General features: G+C 43.8%; 1 protein-coding gene across 50 annotated transcripts in view; it reads left to right on the top strand.

Annotated features, from left to right (window-relative positions):
- SCRIB (scribble planar cell polarity protein) overlaps nucleotides 1-19,014 on the top strand; it is a 114,898-nt gene extending 95,884 nt beyond the window's left edge. For 41 of the 50 annotated variants that reach the window (XM_052787982.1, XM_052787984.1, XM_052787992.1 and 38 more), the window contains 8 exons: nucleotides 1,575-1,664; nucleotides 1,958-2,146; nucleotides 6,394-6,558; nucleotides 7,242-7,381; nucleotides 7,762-7,799; nucleotides 8,660-8,734; nucleotides 11,459-11,510; nucleotides 16,651-19,014. In XM_052787982.1, coding sequence (XP_052643942.1) covers nucleotides 1,575-1,664; nucleotides 1,958-2,146; nucleotides 6,394-6,558; nucleotides 7,242-7,381; nucleotides 7,762-7,799; nucleotides 8,660-8,734; nucleotides 11,459-11,510; nucleotides 16,651-16,811 — 910 coding nt within the window. In that variant the 3' untranslated portion in view covers nucleotides 16,812-19,014. The other 9 variants (XM_052787999.1, XM_052788036.1, XM_052788032.1 and 6 more) reach the window with 6 other exon arrangements.
- The last annotated feature ends 3,015 nt before the right edge of the window (nucleotides 19,015-22,029 follow it).

Raw genomic sequence — 22,029 nt, forward strand, 5'->3', positions numbered from 1 at the left:
CAGGATTCGTCCCTAGCCCAGATGTGCATTCACTTACAGCCCGGGAGGGTCATCCTTTGTTAACATTCATGCATATCTGACATCAGCAAAGGAAAAAGCTGGAAGCAGCCAGGCTACCCATCATGTAATGGTAGCTGGAAAGAGCCAGGCTAGAACTGTGCAAGAACTTGTCAGCAAACACGATGCCTTACATTTGAAGAGTGTGTGTGTGTGTTAGTGGATGGTTGATCTCCAAATGAAGAAAATGAGCTCTGATGTTAGAGAGTGTGAACATTTATGAAATCAACAAGGAAATGTTTGCAGCAATGGAGAAGGTGCTGTTGAGCAAAATCATTAAGGGTTGTGTCTTCAAATGGAACTAGTTGTTGCTGTCCTGATTTCGGCAACGATAGAGTTAATTTTCTTTCTAGTAGCTGGTACAGCGTTATGTTTTGGGTTCAGTATGAGAAGAATGTTGGTAACACTGATGTTTTCAGTTGTTGCTAAGTAGTGTTTATATTAAGTCAAGGATTTTTCAGCTTCTCATGCCCAGCCAGCAAGAAGGCTGGAGGGGCACAAGGAGTTGGGAGGGGACACAGCCAAGACAGCTGACCCAAACTGGCCAAAGGGATATTCCATACCATGTGACATCGTGCCCAGTATATAAACTGGGGGGAGTTGGCTGGGGGAAGCACATCGCTGCTCGGGGAACTTTCCTTTCTTATTTCCTATTTTTTTCCTTTCTTATTTCAACCCATGAGTTTGTCATGATTTAACCCCAGCCAGCAACTAAGCACCACGCAGACGCTCACTCACTCCGGGGCCGCCCCCACAGTGGGATGGGGGAGAGAATCAGGAAAAAATATGTAAAACTCATGGGTTGAGATAAGAACAGTTTAATAGGACAGAAAGGAAGAAACTAATAATGATAATAATAACAATAATAAAATGACAATAATAACAACAACAACAACATTTATTATTATTATTATTATTATTATTATTTTTAAAAAAGGATTGGAATATACAAGTGATGCACAATGCAATTGCCCACCACCCGCTGACTGATGCCCAGTTAGTTCCTGAGTGGCAATTCTTCCTAGCCCCACTCCCCCCAGTTTATATACTAGGCATGTTGTCACTTGCTGTGGAATACCCCTTTGGCCAGTTTGGGTCAGCTGCCCTGGCTGTGTCCCCTCCCAACTCCTTGTGCCCCTCCAGCCTTCTTGCTGGCTGGGCATGAGAAGCTGAAAAATCCTTGACTTTAGACTAAACGCTACTGAGCAACAACTGAAAACACCAGTGTTATCAACATTGTTCTCATACTGAACCCAAAACATAGCACTATACCAGCTACTAGGAAGACAATTAACTCTATCCCAGCCAAAACCAGGACAGAGTTTTACCTTTTTCCTTCCGATTCTCTCCCCCATCCCACTGGGTGAGGGGGGAAGTGAGTGAGCGGCTGCGTGGTGCTTAGTTGCTGGCTGGGGTTAAACCACGACAGTTGCTTTCTGGGGCTTGGATCTGTTCCGAACCTTTCTTGGGTGTGCCAGCCTGTGGTACTGTTAGCTGATGTGCTTGTTTTGCTCTAGGCCCTCTGAGGTCAATGAGAACAGCAGCTCACAGAGGAATTCACTGGAAGAGGGAATCAAGCCTGAACAGAGAACCAACTCTATGTCTGGGTAAGTGGATCAGCAATGTCCTTTGCCTAGCAGCTGCCAGATGATGGAGCAGGTGGCTCCTCCTTTTTGGCAGACGTAAGGTGTAAAAGGAATGATTTAGCAGAGAAAGGGAAACTTCTTAAGAGAAACTCACCTCTGTTATGTGTCCTTCCATCTCCCAAGGTGATGTCCTTGGATGTGGTACTGAACAGTTGATTGGGGGTCTTGGTCATCACCTTTTATCTTTAAAACAGGCAGGTAAGAGTTGTGGTGGACCAGGCCAGCCTACCTCTCACTGTTCTTTCTCTGCCCAGGTTGAGTCCATTATATCTTGGAGCAGGCGATCCAGTGGCACCTGTGCGGACAGCCAAAGCTGAACGGCGGCACCAGGAGCGATTGCGAATGCAGAGTCCTGAGCTTCCGAGTGGTCAAGAGAAGGAGCTTTCTCCAGCAGAACGACGTGCTCTGGAGGCAGAGAAACGAGCAATGTGGAGGGCAGCACGGTGAGACAGAAGAACCTTCACTGTTCTCTTTACTAGGCTAGTTCAGGAAAAGGGGACTTGCTGCATGTCTTTTGGATTACATGTTATTAAAAACAGGGAATAAACAAGCCTTCCCAAGTCAGATGTTAGGGGAGATTATATAGTATCTGTTCAAACAGTGCAAATCATCTGCTGCTTGGCTAAGCTCATCTGCTTCTGACAGCTACATGGGTGAGATGTCTCTTACATGTCAACAGTGCTTGCACAATCATGAAGGCAGTGGAGTTTTATAAAAAAAATAAACACCTTTACGTGATGATGAATGTATTCCTTCCCTCTCAGCACACAGCTTCCCACCTTCTTTGTAACACGTGAAAAGATGATATTTATTGAAACTGCAAGGTGACGTATTCAAAATGAAAAATGGAAAGAGCATTGCACATATTCAGTATTGCTAGACTGGAAAACTTGCTGAAGCCAAGAAATTAGCAAGATGAGGTCATTCTTATCCACACAAGCTGTTTCATCAGCTATGAAAGAGTGATTAAAAATTGTTTTGGAAGAAAGAGAACTTCCTAGCTCAGAACTTAAGACTTGAAGCTAGTCCAGGCATTTACCGTGTCGTATAATTCCTTTCAAAAATTAGTCCAGCTGCTCCCATAACTAGTTACAGTTTTCCCGTAATGTTCCTCTAGGAGACATTCAAAGGACAATCTGAAACAGTCTCTTTTGGGATTTGAATGAGAGCTTTTAGAGCAACAGGGCTGCTAGCGACTCATCCTTGCCAGCCTGCTAGATAGCTGGAGGGATTTACCATGAGTTGTGATACCACTTGGCAATTCCAGTGTTTGTGCTTAGACATGGATGCTAATGGTGCTGTCATCTTCTGGGGAGGCTCTGAGGATGAAGAAATATATAGTGGAATCCTCAATGAGAGCTGGCTAATTATCTAGGGCTTTGAGGGTACAAAGCCTCCTATTGTTACTTGATTACGTAACAGATCTGCTTGTGGTTTATTCAGAGCTGGACTAATGTTCCTAGTACCAGGGCTTTTGCCCTTCAAGAAAAACTTTGTTGGTATGCTCCAACTCTTTGCCTTGGATGAGTCCTGTGCCTGGTCTTCTCAGCTGGAAATTTTTTTCTGAAGCACTGCCTTAGTTTTGCTGCACTGCCCTGTAATGTCAGAAAGCTGAGCAGGTCACTGGAAATCCTGTTTGTTATATGGAACCTTGTTTTGGAAGAGATTGATTTCTGTCATCTTGTAGCATGTTTGTTAGACCTTTGATGCTGGCCCTGCTTTGAGTGGCTTTTGGATCAGATGACCTCCAGAGGTCCCTTCCAACATGAATTACTCTGTGAGTCTATACTTAGTAATCTCTTCTTCCCCAGCTCCCCCCTAATGAGGATGCCTGCATACAGGCACAGTGGTGACCAGGATGTCAACAGAGTATGCTCTGGCAGGATTGTTTCCACCCTGTGCTGTTGTTTCGTGCTCCAAATATTGTGGGATTCTGTCTGCTGCTCTGATTCACTGAATGTTCTGCTGTATTTGGCATCTCATGCCTGTTCTAGTTGATGCTGTTCCCATGGTTTCTGTGTCACAACTTTTCAGGTGGCATTATTTGCAAGTGGAAGTTCTGTATTTTCACATTAAGCCAGTAACAACCCTTTTACAAAAATACAAGTGGAAGAGAATTTGTTAACAATGCCTGCCAAAACAGACACCTTGCCCTTGTGTTATAGGGCTAGAAGCTGCCTAGGTGTTGTGGAGCCAAATGTGTGCTTACAAAACCATCACTTAGAAGAGGCTGGCTGGGACTGAGAAGACCAGATCCAAATTCTTGCTCTGGCATATAATTCTTTATGACATTGGACAGATCACCGAGTCTCTCTGTGCTGCAGATGCATGGAGAGAGGACTGTAATAGCACTTCTCTGTCTCACAGGAAGGCTATGAGTGTGGAATACATTAAAAACTGACTGTCAGTATGATGCTGTGTAAGCACCGCAGTGTTGTCAGGAGTAGACATCTTGCACAGAATTGCTGCTCAGTCTTCACATGTAAAAAAAAAAAAGCTCCACTGTTGTATTTGATCCAACAAAACAGAAGTTGTCTGTCGGGCTTCTCCTCCTGAAAATCAACATCACTGTGCTTGGAGAGGTGGTAGGGACTGATCTGTCATCTCTTCCCTATTAGATATGCAGGATTTTCTTTCCCTCATACCTCTGCTTCCCATGCATATTTCTTCATACAATGGGGCAGGCTTTATGAGGTAATGTCAGCTCTGATTCCTCCTAAGCTTAAGCATTAACATATCCAAGGAACGCTATAATAAAAGCTTTGTTTAAGATGGGTGTAGAGAGGAGAAACATGACATTGCCTGCACAAACCTTTGAAAGCAAAACCCTTACGAGGACATTGCTCACGTCACAGAATGTACGCCACTTGCCTCAGGACTCTGTTCTTCTGTGAACTTGTTGCAGTTGCCATCAGATAAAGAAATCTGAAAAATGCTGGGGCGGAGTGGGGGCAGGATTTTTTTAGGTGACCACATGATTTGCTTCTGTAACATTACTGTACATCTGACTAAGTTTTGGATTATCTAGGATTTTGCTGAAATTACTTAGGGCACAGTAAAAGTTCTACATTACGCTGTAGAAGGGTTAGTGATTGTTGAGTACAGTGGTTTTGTCCACTATGGGCAGGAGACAGTTCCCTGCATTCCAAACCTTCAGTCTCTTCTCTTCTAAGCATGTTTTGTTCATGGAAAATGAACTAGTGAAGGGAGAGCCTTTTAGAGGTAAGAATACTTGACAAGGAGAAGCTTCTTGCAACTTCTTGCTTTTTAGTTATCAGATCCAGTGTACTGTTTTTAAGTTCTGCAGACCAGCTCCTCGGCTCTACTTCACTTCTGATACCAAGGTGTAGCTTTTTATTCAGTTCTTGGAGAAGTGCCTGGCTGATTCCTTGGGTAGGGTTAAGGCCATGCTTATTTTGGAATTGGCAGGAATCAGTCAGTCACCATAATGTGCTCCTTTTTGTAAGACAAGGACGGACTCTTCCCTGCTACTGCAGATCTCCCGTGATGACCTGGTCTTCTTAGGATGTCTCTTCTATAACTGCTAGAGCAGGCACAGCGACATGATGGCAGCCAGGGCTCAGGTCTTATTTCCAGAGGCCCCCAGGCAGCACTACATGTGCTGTGTGTGAGGGAGGACTGTATTGCCCTGCACGTGGTGCTGCAGCCTCACTAACCTGTATTTTCTTTAAGTGCATGCCACTGATTTTATTACTTTCTTTCTAATCTTCTATCTTCTGCTTCTTTCCAGTTCTCTGGTCTGTGTGCTGTCACTCGTGACCCCATCAGTTTGCACCTTCTTGGGCTTTCCTTTTTCTCTCTGTGTCATCAGTGCTCTGCCAGGACATGTGATGCGCCCCCCCTTTCCCCTGCCCACAGCCCTCCCACCCCCCCCAGCACACACCCCTGTGCTCTGTTGGGACAAACACACTGGGACCCACGCTACATAAGTGTTCTGGGCGCACACAGCCACTGGCATTCGTGCCGTAGGAAGAGTGTGATTAAGAAGGTACAGGCACATATCAAGGGGGGCAGGTGTCCAGCAAGTGCTATATGCATCTTGGCAGTTTTCCTACCATGCCACACGCTATTTTACAGATGCACTCACCTCTCCAATTGCATGTGTTCAGGGCTGGTGGCAAACAGACCTTTCGTAATGTGCTTGTCCATTTTGCTTCCCCTTTTCTCGTGGTCAAAGAAAGGTGCATGGTAACAGGTGGTCAGATATATGTATGCAAATGTACACTAAGAGACTTATCAAATGCGTGCACACACACTCACTCATGCCCTGTACTCCCTCAGTCTGCTTCACACATACACACTTCTTTGTAACTACCTCCTAGGCCTTTTCCATTGGTCTGCTGGGTGTTTCTAGTCCTCTCCTCCTAGCCTACGAGGAGGGCACTCTCTAGATGCTGAGGCTCTGAAAGCTAATGCTTCTGGGCACATCATCCCAGATTGCCCTCTGAAGGTTCCTGCTTCTTCTGCAACAGTTGGTGTTGGACAGGATCAGATATAGGAGCCTGTTTTAATCGAGGCTACCCCTATATCAGACCCACATTTCTCCTTGCCAGGGTATGTTCCTGTATCTGTTTCTTTCTTTCCCTGCGCTTGTCCGCTGCGATGTTCATCACCGTCATCTCCTCTTCCTCTTCCTCCTCCTCTTCCTCCTCCTCCTCCTCCTCCTCAGATCCTCAGCTCTTGAAGACAGTATTAAACAGTACGAGCAGGATCTGGCCAGGAAGCTGTACCAGTCCCGACAGTGGGCACCTGCTCCCGGGGCCAGGCCAGCTCAGATGTCTAGTCCAATGCAGAGTCACGCCTCAAGAATCCCTGGGTCAGGAAGCCAATCCAGGTGTGCACAGCCCCCTCCCTGCCAGCTGCATGCTCAACAGCCCTGTCTGTATCCCTACATCCTAATGCAGTGCTCCCAGCTGTGGCCTGCTAGGGGTAGGGAGGCAATTTTAGTGGTTGCTGGTGTTCATTTCCCTGAGGTCCCACAGACTACTGGCAGTTGTCCCAATGAGAATGAGGGGGGATGCTGGGTCTGTTTGATTGGGAGAAGGGAGCAGACATTTCTGAGGGCTGAGCCCACTTTTGCTTAGCTATTTCATAACCTGATGGCTGAAGAGGGTTAAGATGCAACACACTGAGAGCACAGAGGAGAGTAAAGCCCTGAGAACTGATCCTATTTATTTGAGCCCCTGCAGTTCCTTTCCCAGCTTGGGTTGCTCTCCCATCGTATATGGTACCTCTGGAAAGGCCTGCAGCTTCTCAGTGCGTTGATGCTTAGCTCTAGGCTCTGTCTGTTCAACACATATGATGGCATGTGTGTTTCGGGATGACAGCAAACCAAGCTGTTCTCCTCTCCTGCTTTGAAAGTCTGTCTGCCTCAGGGAACCACAGGTGCTTAATTTCGCCTTTCTGCACTCAGCCTGTTGACTGTGGTCTAGCTGCTGGGCACAGAAGGTGGCATTATCTCTTATCAAGAAGGCAATGTCTGATGTCTTTTTTCTCCCTCCCTCATTTCTGAGGCAGGATGAAATCGCTTGAACAGGATGCTCTTAAAGCCCAAATGGTTATTGCCAAGTCCAAGGAGGGGAAAAAACGCAGCACACTGGAGCAGCTGGCAGAGTCACCTTCACCTGTTCCTACCCCATCACCAACACCACTGGAAGGTACTGTATAGCTATCTCTGAGGAAAACAGTTAATGCTTCTCTAGCTTAACTTGCTTGAAAGCAGACCTGTTGAAAGCAATTTCCTCCTTCAGCCTAGATTGGAAGGTCCTTTGGGGCATATGACATCTCTCAGCATAGGGAATGGGCCTGATCTATAGCAAATATGAGAGAACATCTGAGGTATGGTTCCAGGGAACCAGAGCAGAAATAAAACCAGCATCATGACTTTTTAAAAAAACAGGAGAGAGGCATTTGTTCTGAGAAGGCAGTGTCCTTCCTGAGCAGAAAAAATGCTGCTAAATGGAAGGGGCAGATTCAGGGAAGTGTTGCATATAATACAGCCATTCACTAAATAGTGCTTTTCTGTCATCTTTTGCAGATTGCAGTCCCAGAAACGTCACTTCACCGGGAAGGCTGGTATGACATACTTCTGCTTGCTTTTGTTATCTTGCCTATAATCCTGGGATTTCTTGGTTATTCAGCTTGGGTGTGGACTGTGCATCTGGGCCATGGGATCCCTACTTAAATACTTAAGCCGGGTCTGGCTCCACGATATACAGAATTGTGAAGAGGGCACTGTGGATTGAACTCTACTGTGCCCATTGCTAGAGGCATCCCCCCTTTTTTGCCACTATGATGTAACATCTGTTTTCTGTTTCCCTGATTTATTATTTCATCCTTTTCTTGGTTCTTCATCTCTGTCTTCAGAAAGCCTTTCACTTCAGAGACTTTGGCCCCTTGTTTCCTCAACAGCATAAAACTGAGAACTTCAGCTGAAATCCTATTTTCCTTTTTCTGAGTACTGTATAAATGCAGCAGGACATTGTTGCAGAGAACTGTCAAAATTAGTAAGACAAACAGAAGAGTGGGAGCAGCTGCACAGAGAGGGGACTGGTTTTGCCCAAGGTCACACAATACAGCCAACTCTGGATTGAAATCCTGACTGTGCTACAGCCATCAGGAATCTTGCCATGAATTTTCCCATGAAAATAGGTTTCCTACCTAACTTGGTGTGCATGTGCATTTTAGTGGAGCACATCATGTTTTCTCTGCAACTTGGAACCCCTGTCCTGACACCAAAACAACTAAGACGACAACGTCCCAGAGATGCCTCATTTTCAGAGGCTGTATTCAGGCAGTCTTGGCGCTAACTGAGAATGGTGCTCTGCTTCTGCTTTTATCTCTGCATAGGTTGCTTAGCTTCCTGCTGGTTTTCCATCCACTTCTCTCCCCTTACTCTCTCTTCTCTGTTTCTTCTCTTTTGCTGTCCCTTCTAGTCCATGTCTGAAAAGAAGTTTGACTACCGGGAATTTGCTGCTATTCCTTCCTCCAAACCTGTTTACGAAATCCAGGTATAAACTGCATGCTGAACCATCTATTAGATTGGTTAGGGCTTGATTTGCTGGAAGTGCCTGCACATGAAGTGATGACCTTCAGAGCAGAGGGTGAATGACTTGAGGAAGTCCTCTTCCAAGGCCTTGTCTGTGTGGGAGGCAATGACAATCAGCCATGCTGTATAACTGAGGGTTTATTGGAGACTTCAATCAAGTGGAACTGTGAAAGAGTTGGTCCGGATGGTTTTAAAATTAATGACAAAAGCTTTGCAAATATAAAGCAGCTACATCTTCACCTTAATTGGTCCTGAAATATTCTGAAGTGAAAGATGAGAACTAAAAGGGAAGAAAAGCCTATAGAAATGATTGCCAACAAATTGCACACTGGAGCAAATGTTAACTTCAAACTGGAATGTATCCAGCATCCTGCCCAAGAAGCAGCTGTGGTGACAATTTTCATATGTTGTAACTGCTGTAGATGAACTGTGAAGTAATCACGTGGTAAGAGAACACCAAGTTTTGAGGGTGAGCGCCATGGCGAGGTTCTTCTCCTTCCTGAACAAACCTCATTTCATTTAAGCTGCTTTGTCATAGAATCAAAGAATGTTTGAGGTTGGAAGGGACCTCTGGGGGTCATCTTGTCTGACCCCCCTGCTCAAGCAGGGCCACCTAGAACCAGTTGCCCAGGAATGTGAACTGCCTTTCTCATATTGTCTGGATTTGTCATTAACTGATTGCATTTGTGACAGCTGATTTGAGCAGATACTGTATGTCTGTAATATATTTTTTTTTTTAGGTATTTTTTTACTTTTATATAAAGACAATGAAGCAGATACCTGCAGTTACGTTTGTGCTGTGTACGGAGAGCTAGCAAGTACTGACATGTTGGGCTTTAATGTGCTGTCATGACACAAAGATCCCAGGTCCAAGGTGTAATCCCCAAAGCCAGGCTTACTTTAGCAGAGTTGCAGTTTGAGGATTCTCAGGCTGTTATACATGATTTGGTGCATATTCTTGGCTGACTCCTTTCACTGGTGGTATTGCTCAGCTGTTGGTAGTCACTCATGTTTTTCTCTAAGAATCCCTTCCCTTTTGGGGTGTGCAGCTGTCCAGATTCTGTACCAAGTGAGTTAGAGGGCTGGCCACTCAAGCTCCAGGGACAGCTCTGGACTACCCAAGTTTCCCCAAGCCTCTGCTGAGGCCACAGTGCAGCACTGGGTCTTCATGCAGCAGAGAAGGTGCCTCCAAAGGAGGCTACACCTCCAAATCATCAGGCAGTTCCTCTGGACCTCTCTCAGTAGTGCAGTAATTAAGAGACTGTATTTCCTCCTGGCCATAGTCACAACTACATCACTCACTCTGGATCAGTGCAGTGCTGTTTGGCTGGGCTGTGTTCCTCAGCAATGCATGCCAAAGTCATCACAGCCCCCTGTGCTTTGCGCTCTACTCTTCATGAAGAGCATGACTTCTACCATACATTTGCTTTATTTCTAAAGCACTAAATAGGCTGAGATCATCTCCCCCTCTTTCCTGCCTCCTCCAATTTTGCTGCTTCCACAAAATAGTCCAGATTATATGGAAATGTGGGTTTCTTGCACTCTCACAGCTGTGAAACTTCCCTAATGCTTTCCATGTAAGTGTATAGAGCTGCCATCCTTTATCCTACAACTAAAGAAAAATTAAGCTACTCCTCACTTGTGCTCTTGAGCTGAGCAAGAAGACCCCTAAAAGATAGATTTGGATCAGTAGTAGCCAGAACTTTGAGATGGGTTTGGCTTTATTAAACTTGCTGAATACTGAGCTCTTCTGAAACCCTATCCTTACATTTGTATAGCTCAGAGAAGCATTGAGCTCAGTGTAAGTATTCTGTACAAACCTAGAAAGAATAGTAGAAGTAACACATGCAGCCACTTTTGAAGTAAACAGAATACCTCAACAGAATACTTTGACCGTTCTATCCTTGAAGCACTATATACAGCTAGATCAAATTCTCTATTTCAGCAAAATACGTAGGGCTTGGGACATCTATGCCTGTCCCCAGAGTAGTGCAGATTTTCAAGCCACCTCAAGTTCATGACCATGAACAAAGTTGTTTTCTCATGGTGTTGTCACTCTGGTCTGATGAGCTACAGACAGCTCCAGTTGTTGGAATGGTCTTCATTTTGTGAAGGCTTTACAATTAGGAGGAACTGGTGGAGTTTCATGATTATCACTTAGCCATTTCTCCAAAGCTGTCTTTGCCACCTGTTGGGATGTAACTGCTTCCTATCCCACATCAGTTCTCTATACATACCTGAATATAAAGAAGAAAGTTGATTTTGCGTAAGAAGCTAGGCCTGGGAACAGTGCAGATGCAGAATTAGGATCCAGGACTCTCAAGGAAACATAGCTCATGTCTTTGCTCTCCTCCCATGTTTCTACTCATTTTCTGTAGTCTTTACGCTTTCTGCCTTTCATGTCACTTCCTATCCTCTCCTCCCTATACACACAAAGTAAAAGGAGGAGAACTCTGATGGGCAGACACACACCTCATCCTGCAATTCAGGCAATGGGCTGCTTGACTTTAGCACAAAGGATTAATGTTGTAATTGTGCATTCACTGAGGGTCATGCCCCAGCTGCTGTATGATCAGCGCCTTTGAGGGCAAAAGGTTCTCTGTAGTGTGTTGGAAGGCTGGAGGTGGGGAATTACCTGGCACTAGTGTTACAGAGGTGGATGCTCATGTCTTCTGTTCTCTTCCAGTCACCTGATGCAGCTGATGACCTCAGATACATAGATGACAGAAATAACTCAGGTAAGCTCATAGCCAAAGGAGTTGTCTTTGTACTACTTGCTTCCCACCACAGTTCTAGAGGGTTCCCCTTTGCCTGCTTGTGGAATCAACCCTGAGAACTTCAACTTCTTGCTGCTTGAAGCATTGTCCTATTTTGTCCTTTCTAGAATGAAACCTCCAAAGTCGCCACGTTCAGTTTTGGGTAGGATATTTGCATTGTGCTTTAGTGATGGCTAATTTGCTGAGAATGGTGTGTAACAAGCATGCTCAGTTTTCTTCTGGTTTTATGTTCTGGAGTAAAGGGTAGTAGTAGAATGTGGGTGGGAAGTTTTGGCCTCTGTCACCTGCTGTAAGTGGATAACATCCATTGTCCAGGGTCTGCTTTGTGCCCCTTTTGCTAGAGCAAAGAATCTTGCTGCCTGCAGCAGGCAGCTGCAGATAAATTCATCCTGGTTTAAGACTTGAGAGCATTTGGGTGCTTGAGTACCCAGGTGACTCTCCAAGTCTATGCTTGTGGATCTGTGTGCACAGTCACTTAACTACTTAACTAAAGAGTAATTAATGTTTTGACTGCTGTATCTCTTCCGGCTGTCCTAGCTATGGTATGTCTTTCTGTCCCCAGCTGTAATGGACAGACTATCTCCCACTTCATTCTAGGTGGCTGTAGTAATAGTGTGGAGCTCAGCAGGGCCTGCCTGCTCCTTAGTAGTACTTCTGTTTCCTTCAACAGTTGATGCTGGTTTTCTTCTAGCTGTTCTGCAGCTTCCCCCCCCCCCCCCCTTTATTTTACACAAGGAACAGTTCGTCTCTCAATTTTATCTTGGCAAATCTCTCTGAGTAAAGGCTGCCCTCCAGACAGCTGATCCATCTATGGGTCATTTCCAGAAGGAGATTCTGCTGCAGAGATACTCAAGAAAAGCTTACTTTCCTGAGAACATCTGTTCTTCATCCCTTGGAGTAAACCTCTCAACCCTGGGTTATTCTCTTGAGGTAGTCCATTCAGTCAGTGTACATAACTAGGAGGTCACTGAAGGGTCGGGAAATAATCAACTGCTTAGGGGCTTCAGGCCTCACCATTGCCTGTCGTTGGTCTCTTGGGCCCTCAAATAGAATAAAAGCCATAAAGAAAAGTGTATGGTGCTGTATCAAGAGTTTTTTAAGCCAGTCCTTAGTCTTTAAGTAATCCTTGAGTCACCACTGTATGAGGCATTGATGTGTGTGAGGCACCAAAAAAATGCAGGTTTTCCAAAATCTTCAGCAGATGGAGATGCAGCTAAGCTCTTTTGGCATGAGACAAAGCTCAAGGTTTTTTTTAGATTTCCCCCTCCCCCCATCTCATTCTGCCAGGCAGTGTAGCATTCCAGCGAATATAGATTTTTATTTTTACGTAGATTTTGGCAAGTTATAACATCTGTATGAGGAATTTTAAAAATTATCCTTTTCTGCATCAGTTCCAGCCTCCTGCTAGGCCTGCTTTTGTTTCTTTTCAGATATCCTTCTCAGAACACGTAGAGTAAATATCTGGAAAGAAATACTTCTCTGGGAAAATACTTGAGAATTGGAGTGATTTTTACTTCATTTTTCTTTACCATAAAATGAAAAGGAAGGGAAACCAGTCACCAAAGATCAAAGGAGTATATGCTGAACTAGTTCAAAACAACACTATGCGTGTGCATTCTTCTACTGCCCCGCCTCCTTCATTTGCAACTCCCAGCATTTCAGGCACCAATTTGACATATCCTATCAGGCCTTTCACTTCTGTGTGTATTTAATACACCTTTAAAAAGATCTAATTGCTACATTTAGTGACACCTTTTCTCTGTACACCTCTACACACACTGGGATTTTAATCAGAATTATCCTTGATCATGAAATTATGGCTTTTTGATCATACAGTAAACTCATAAGCAATTCCTAAACTTTATGCTAGAAAAGCATTATAACAGAACCTCAAAGGATATCTTACTGCTGACTGCAGGAAAGCATTAGCATATCTCTTCTGAACATCTTTCAAAGCGCACCATTTTTTTTTCTTGTCCATTGCAGATGGGCTCTAAGAAATACTTCTTGCCTTTCTCAGGTCTGACTTCATGGTTATCATCTTTTAAATGTGTTTCAGAATGTTTATTCCAAGGTTTTCAAGAGGCCAGGAAGTTATTGAACTACATAATAGCATTTTTAGGGTGGAACCATGCTATGTGTGTGCTTTATGACATAACTTTTCCAGATCACATAGAGCCAGCGTCTTTTGCCTTCCAATCTTACAACCATCAGGTTTCAGAAATACACCCTTGATAACTTTGTATTGCACTTATTACTGGATACCTACTTATGGTGTGTAAGAAACTACTTCTGTCCTCACTGTCTTTGTCCACCTGGGATGTCTAGTGTCTACAGCAACTTATACAGGAAAGGTATCTTTCTATCCTACACTGGACTAATCACTACTCTATTATTAGTTTTGTCTAGAACTCAGCTCAGCAACTCATATACACATAGGAATGAAAGGTGATCTCTTCACCTTCTTGTATTGTTAATTTAACCCCGTTCAGCCTTTTTAGCCATATCTCTACTCCAAAGACTTGCATCAACCCTTTTGTTCTCCAGACTTCCATTTTACAGATTCTTTCCCACCAAAATGTCACAAAACTAGAATCTCTGAATTCATACTAGTTGCAATGCCTGTGCTCTCTTCCAGTATTTTCGGATTTCTCTCATAGGATAGGAAGCAAGTAAGGGAGGCTTGTACTGGTTCAGAATATACCAGTATCCTGTTTGGCTGGAAGTGAGTTCCTGAAGAAAGACTGTAAGAAACAGAGAAAATGAGCTTGCATAGATGCATATTCTTGGTTTTCTGTAATCACCTGTTAAGTAGGAATGTCTTGAGCCAGGTATTGTATCTAGATCATGAATGGAATGATCCTCTATAACATTGTCTAGATTTTTTTTTTTAATCTTTCATGATGCTTTGTGGCATTGAGTTCCATAATGAGGCATTTTGTTTACTTTAATTCTGTTTCTTGATAATGTCCTTGGGTCTTCTGGGATGCAGTGAATAACTATGTCTTATTCACTCTTTCTGTACCATTCATGTAGGCCAGTATTGTATCAGTTATCTTTCTTCCAGGCTGAAGAATCCTAGTTCTTCTTCGTGGGAATTGTTCCTACACCCCTCTGGACCTTTTTTATTTCATCTATGCCATTTTTAAGGCAGAGAAGGAGAACAGGGCTGCATGCAGTATTGCAAATGTGGGCATATGATGAGTTTATGCAGTGGCAGAAGGTGTTTTGTATGTTCTCCCATCTTTTCCAATACCTAATCCTCGAAAGTGAAATGGTATTGCTGAGAAGCGTGCCAGTGTTTTCAGAAAGCTCCCCCTAATGACTACAGAATCATAATCTCATTTTAAGGATGTTGCATTTTATATGCAATTGGGATTATATTACTTTTATTGAGCTTAAGCATCATCCAATAGTGTAAAAATAAACTTACTAAGTCAGCATGAGGTTCTGGCTAGTCTGATATTGTGTCTGATACAAGCCACTGGGAATGCCAAGAAAAGAGCATAAAAGAAGAAAAGCATAAAGTGATTCTTTCCAAAATACTACTCTAGGCTACAACAATCTGTGTTTTAGCACTTTCTAAGCCAGAGGCCTTTAATTTTAGAGTTTTTTATTTCTTTCTTGAATCTATTCACATTTGCAGTAAATTTCACCTCCCGTGTCATTGCCCAGTCAACTTGGTAAAATCCTAATACCTTTTTTTGTAGTTGAGTTTCATTTCACTACCCTGAGATACAGCTTGGTATCATCAGCAGTTTCTCTCAAGACAGTCTTTATCACTTCTACTCCTTCTCATTAGTTACCAAATACTGACCCTAATACGGATAGCTGCTTTATGTTGTGATAGCAGGTAATATCCTCCTGCACTTTTTCTGTGTTTTAACTACTTACCCACTACAGGATGTGCTGCCTTATCCCATGGCAGCTTTTTTCATTAATAGCTTTGGCTGAGGAACAATCAAAAGGTTTTTTAAAAGTTCAGTATGCTGTGTTGAGATGACTTAACTTGCATGTTTGATGGTTCCTTTGGCTAATTCTAGTCTAAGAGGGTCTAAAAGGAATGACTTCCTTCTAAGCCACACTGATTTCCTTCCCCATCCCACCCCCCATCTGGATTTTTATCTGCATGTGCCCATGCCTTTCTTTTATACCTATTTGCCTTGTTTGGAAGTCAGTCATCTGCTTGCCAATCCCAGTATCCTTTCAAGATGTCAGATTTGTCACCTACATTCATTTGGTTCTGAGGCCTTTTCAAACAACAGGTTAATGCTATGGTTAATAGTTCAGGAAGGATTCTGAATTATAATGACTACTCATACTTCGGTACTGTAACAAGGGGAATATTGCATCTTGGAGTCTGGTTCTAGAGCATAGCGTGGGCCACTAGGTACAGCTCAGCAGACTGTGCACCTTTGACCTGATAGATCTTCATAGATTTCTGTATTTGAGGTTCTCTGCTATGTTCAAAGACTTTAGAGAGGCTTCCCAAGAGCCAGTTTGCACTCGAAGGGAAAAATCTGTGGTTTTGTGGAACTTTTTCTTTTTTTTTTTTTTTACACAAGTATGTCACAGTAGTTGCTCAAGCCAAATTATTGCGAAGGGCAGATGTTCCAGGTGTATGTCGAAGCACAGCAGATAAGCTCTACTAGGTCCTTTCAGGAGGGTAAGGAGCCACTGTAACAGCAAGTGTACTTTAGGTGCAGAACACATCCTAAAAGGCCTGAGACCAAGTTAACTGAGAGTCTGCCCTGCCAGAGTATCTTTCCTGGTGAGTTCCTTTGGTGAGGGAGCCAAGTCACAGACTAAATTTACAGAAAGGACTTAGTCGTGTAACTTCAACGTTAAGCAAGGCCAAAACACTCACCTCTCGTTAGCTACAGCATACCATGCTGGTGGTCACACTGCTTGCTAGTGCGTGCTACTCTATTGAAACAGAGATCACCTAAAAGTCCTGGGCACGGGATTGCTGTATATCACTAAGACTTCAGTGCCATCTCAAATTCAGCACCTGGGTATACCCTTGTGTCTACGTTAACTGTATCAGCTATATACTTAACCTAGCACTTTCGCTTTAAAACTATGTTTCTTGTCTACACAGTTCCCCAGGAGCAGGATGGGCAGCCAGAGGAAGAGGAAATGTTAGTAACACGTGATTCATCAACACCTACTTCATCAGCACTTGAAGAAATGGCCCTGTACAGCAGCAAACGCAAACTCCGACACAGCCGGCGCAGTTTGGAGGCTGCTGTCCCTACGTAGAAGATCTGGTGCACCTGGGCGATGGAATAGCCCAGCACAGGGCTTTTGAGCTTCCTGTGCTCCAGGGACAGCACTGGACTGCCCACACTGCTGCCTCCTGGACTCTGGATGGGAACTGAGCACCCCAGGGAGCATTGTGGCCAACTAACTTCCTTTAAGGCTGTGAACCGCCCTTGTTTCTCACCCAATAATGCACTGGGGCATGTCCTAAACAAAATGGGACAAACACTAGACTTATTGATGGCAATTGAGAGGAGGTGTGGGTATGACAGTGGGCAGCTGCAGCTTGTTAGCCTGTAAATATTGTGTGTGGGGGAAGGGTAGGACAGGGAGAACATATGAGTGTGAGAGTGTGTTGGGCTCCAGCTGTTATTTCCTCAACTTGGATTTGTTTAGTGGTTAATATGGGAGCTTCTACTCCGGTATGAGTTAGAAGGAAGGTCCAGCCTGCCTTTGCTCCTATTTAATTTCCAGTCTTTTGCCAAAAAGCATCTCCTTCCACTCTCCTGCACTGTGTCACCTCACTTTCTTTTGGGAGTATGTGGAAATGGGTAGCTTGGAGGCAAAAAAAAAAAAAAAAAAAAAAAAAAAAAAAAAAAAAAAGAAAAAAGGAATTTCAGTGAAGTGCCTCCCTCTGACACTGACACCTATGTGCTCAAGCAAAGACAACTGAATAAGCAGGAGCCTGTGCCAGCTCTGTGCCGCTTGCCTCTGGTGGTGAGCGCAGCAATCTATCCCATGTAGGAAACTGCTCCTGCTAGTATTTTGTGTTGTTCTGGGAGACAGGTACCTACCTAGATGTACACGTAACTGTGTGTATGTCATGCGTGCAGTGTGAACCACTCTACAAGCACACTGTACTGAGTGTCAGAGGAGGCCAGGTATCTGTCTTCTGTCAGCACCATGACTGAATTGGTGACCTGGGGCAGAAATGAGAAAGGAGCTGAGCAGCTGTAGCAAGAGTGTAGCAGTGTGCATGTGTGACAGCAATAGAGAGCAGAATAGTTGGGGATTAGGATACGGTGGCAGAGATAGGAGGTGTAAACAGCAGATAAGATAGTGCGTTAGGATTCAGGAAATGGGGAAGGGTAGGAAGTTGCATTGCTGGGGTCAGGTTAGGAGTAATGGGGTCTTACAGGTAGGAGGATACTAGTGGGTGAGGCCATGATGTTGCCCACTAGCGGTGAAATGAAATGTGACATTACTGGGGTGCCCAGTGTGGGGCTTTCAAAGAGCACCTGCTAGGCAGGGAGCACAATGAAGTAGGATGGGTCTGGCCTATGCCTTGCAATAACTACACAATTCTACTTTCTGCCAACTTGTTGGCTTCAGGCCCCTCTCCATGTAGAACAAGGAAAATACATGCTTGCCCATGCAAGAGGAAAAAAATGGAAAAGGAGCAGGGGTGTGATTCATGGTTTCCACGAGTGGACAAGGGCTGTGAACAGATTCTGTATCAAGTGAGCTCTGCAGATGTGGAGGAGACAGATGCTGCCTATAGCTCTGAAATCAGTCTCTGCTGCCGACTACTGAAATAAACCATCCCTTTTCTTTTTTTTTTTTTTCTTCTTTTTTTTTTTTTAATGTCTCTAACAGGGAGAAAGGCATCTGAGCTTGGCAGTAATCTGATCTGTCTACCCTGATACATTGGTGCTCTCTGCTGAACCCCTCCAGCAGTAAGACCAGAGTTGGACCTTAAGCCTTTCAGTGACTCAAAGTGGCTTGGGAGCGACAGGCACTTCTGCTTGTATATTTGCTGAATGAAAGAACTGGATGCAGTTTCTTTTAGTTGAGAATCTCCCTTCATGCCAAAATCCAGTGGATCATTTTAACTGACTTCATATGGTTTAATTTTACAGAGCTTTGAAGGGGGAACTCTGATAATCTCAAACTGCAGCTATGGCTGCTTCCATCATCAGCAATTTGAGCTTTTCCTTTTTAAATCTAATTTTAGCATTTGCTTTTTAACAACAGCAATTTCGGAAACAATCCTGGATTGGTTTTGGTGACTAACTTGTGATTCTTTTTTTCTTTCCCTTTGCGGTACCTGGTGCCAGGCTCTGGGTTCTCTCCCGTTCTCTCCTGAGAGACTCTGAGGGAAAATTAGCGCATCAAGACTGTAACTAGTGAAATTTGTACAACCAAAGAAATCTATTTTGTGGTTCAAGGATAATAAAGTTTACTTTACATTTTAGAACCTTTAGTTAATGTGGTTTGCCCTGTGTGAGGTCTGCAATTTCTATATCAACACTTTGGTTCTTACCACCTTATAGTCTAGCAAACATACTAGTGATTTTCCTGCTTTTGGATGCAGAAATTAATCAATGCCAGCTGCAGGAATGTCAAGATGAGCACATGCTACTTGTGTAAATTTCGTAGAAAACTGGCATCTATGCTGAAAGGGGAGGAAGAGCAGATTCACTCTTGAGGGGCAGGGAGGAGAGTAGAGGTTTCAGCTCCAGAGAAGTTGTAGTGGTCGGGAAAGGAAATGGGGACAAACAGGTGAGATGATACATGTTCGATACAGTGGTTTAATTATCACGTTCATCACTGACATCTGTTTAAAAAACAACATCCTGCTTAATGGCATACAAAAGAGGGAGGTAAATTCAGAAATGAGAAAATGAGCTCTAACGTGCTGTTCAGTGTTACAGCCTTTAAGACAAGTACTGATGCTAGCTGCAGAGGGACTCTTAATTCCATCCATACAAGGGGCTGATTAGGCACAAAATGTCCCTGTGTGCTGTGGTGCCCGTGCGCTTCGTGGCTGGGCTCTGTCAGTAAAGGCTGCCTGGCGTGATGCTGTCGTCTGTGGCAGTGAGGACTGGTTCCTCCTGCCGCTGCTGAGCTCTGCAGTGCCTGCTCCTCCGGCCCATTGCTTCACGGGTGTGGGTGAGCTCATGGAGCACCAGCCCTAAGGGTTTGGCTCCATTTGACCAGCTGCCAGGAGTGTGGGGGGGAGTGCGTGTGTGTCTGTGTGTGTGTGGATGATGGAAGACCTGGACACATGAGTCAGTAGGTGGCTGTTACAGGAGTAGCCTGGAAGCGATGCACAGCCTGAGCCCTGCTCATCAGCTGATGTAATATGAAGCAGTGACACCAGCAAGATCTTAAGCCTCTTGGCTTTCTTTACTTGGCCCTGCTTAAAAAAAAATAAATGCTATTTTGTTTACATGATTAAAGCTTTTAAAAACATAGTTTAAATATTAAAAAACTAACACATATCATGTAGCCCAAACAAGTTTTCCTTAGTCTGGATCAATGGATGGCCACCAAGAGGTGCCAGCACAGTGAAAGAAAAGCAGCCCCAGTGGGAAGAGGGCAGAATTCCTTTTTCTGGAGACAGTGTCATGCTAGACCATGGCCTTATTCCCCATCCTTTGCAACTGTTGACTTGCAGGGACAGATGGAAAAAGGACCTTGGCATGTCACATGGTACCACAGGAACAGTCTTGTCTTAGTTCAGCTTGGAGAGTTCAAGAGTCTAAAGTGTAGACTTACACAGACTCAATATATTGCACAGGTTTTCTATAAAATGGAATTTTTAAAAATCTTGTTTCAATGTATCTTTTTTCTCCCCACTTAGACTGTAGTTTTCTTGGGCCACATTTATTACTTTATGCATATGTATCGCCTAACACAACTGAGCTATGATTAGGACATACGCAATAGTTATCACTTTAGAGGAAAGTAAACATCATCAGGTGTTGACACGGAAGTCACGGACACTGCATACAATCAATATGATCAAGCAGATGCCACTTTATTGCCAAGATAGCTCGGTTTATATGTTCATTCTAGTTACTGTTCACGCATAAGCAAATTAGAGATTGGTTAGCATGAGCTGTCCACGCGCCTAGTTACACCTAATGCTTGGTTATATCAACACTGTACACGCGCATAAACATAAGGCATAATTGGTTGTATTAACTAAAACATGCGAAACTTGTCTCAGTCTAATTGGTCAAGATAAGCTGCCGAATTGAGGTTCTTTGTGCCGAGTTCCCTTTATCATGGAATGCGCACCTGTGTTCTTCTAATTGGTATCTTTCTTTTTTTGTCGTCTTGTTTATTCTGTTCAAGGCCTTCTAAAGGCGTCTGGAATGCTCTTACTACCGTTAGCTAAATATGTGTCCACAAGCAAAGCATCCTTGAAGTCTGCTGCCTACAAAACATCCTTGGCTCACAAATTGATCAATTCTATCGAGTCTGGATTGTTCACTGTGTGCCCATTACTTTCCAAGTATCCCACAATCAGGGTCCTTGTAGGAATTGAAGCAGGTCATTAGCATAATTTTTCTCAGACAAAAGCACATAGTAACATACACACCTCATAAAAATGCAAGCCTGAAAGCCTCACATAAGGTACCCATCCATTGCATATGCACTGTAGGGGGCAGGGGCAGGATGGGAAATCCACACCCATTTATCTGCAATTGAGATTTCCCCAAAGGGTCCATGTTACAGGCCCCATTTCCAGTTAGGGTATGGACAGGAGGATAGAGATAATTGCTGTGATGGAAGGTGGCCCAGAAGTCTTAACAGCAAGCATATTCAGAAGAGTTTCAGAATTAGAAAATCTGTCCAGCTGCTTTGCTGATTCTGTGACGAACCTGTTGATGAGAAGCAAGGGAGTAGGGCCTAATTCCAAATGCTCTACTAGATGAAGGTCCAGAAAAGGTGTTCATGCAAGAGTGTCTGATTACGATAGCTACTCAAAGTATCCACAGGGCTAGCATGCAATTGCCTCTGGTAAGGTGTTGCTATTGGAGTAAAGACAGAGAAAGACAACCAAAAAATATTTTTCAGAACTTTATAGCTTCCCTGGGTTTTGAGGTGTGCTGGAAGGATGCTCTTACATCTTCATTAACTTAACTTAGGAAATTTATTTAGGGTGGAGATTTTACTATAAATAGGAACAAAAAAAAATGAGTTCAATTTTATAGGGACAATGCAAAGATCTTCAAGGCTGCACAAATACAGAATAGAGTACAACTGGTTAGGTAGAAGGTTTGCAAGAAATAATCTTGCAGCTAAATGCATTGTATAGCAACAGTAAATCGACATGCTACTGGGAGCGTGGAGGCAAAGTTAATGTCATGTTGGAACATAGCTCTAGGTGCAACTTGCAAGATATGAAGTAAAACCTGCTCTACATAACACTGATTTTTGAGCATTGTAGTTTTACTGGAGATTACCACATAGCTGACCACCGTAT

This window comes from Harpia harpyja, chromosome 5 (assembly GCF_026419915.1).
Source record: "Harpia harpyja isolate bHarHar1 chromosome 5, bHarHar1 primary haplotype, whole genome shotgun sequence".
In the NCBI taxonomy this organism is placed as follows: Eukaryota; Metazoa; Chordata; class Aves; order Accipitriformes; family Accipitridae; genus Harpia; species Harpia harpyja.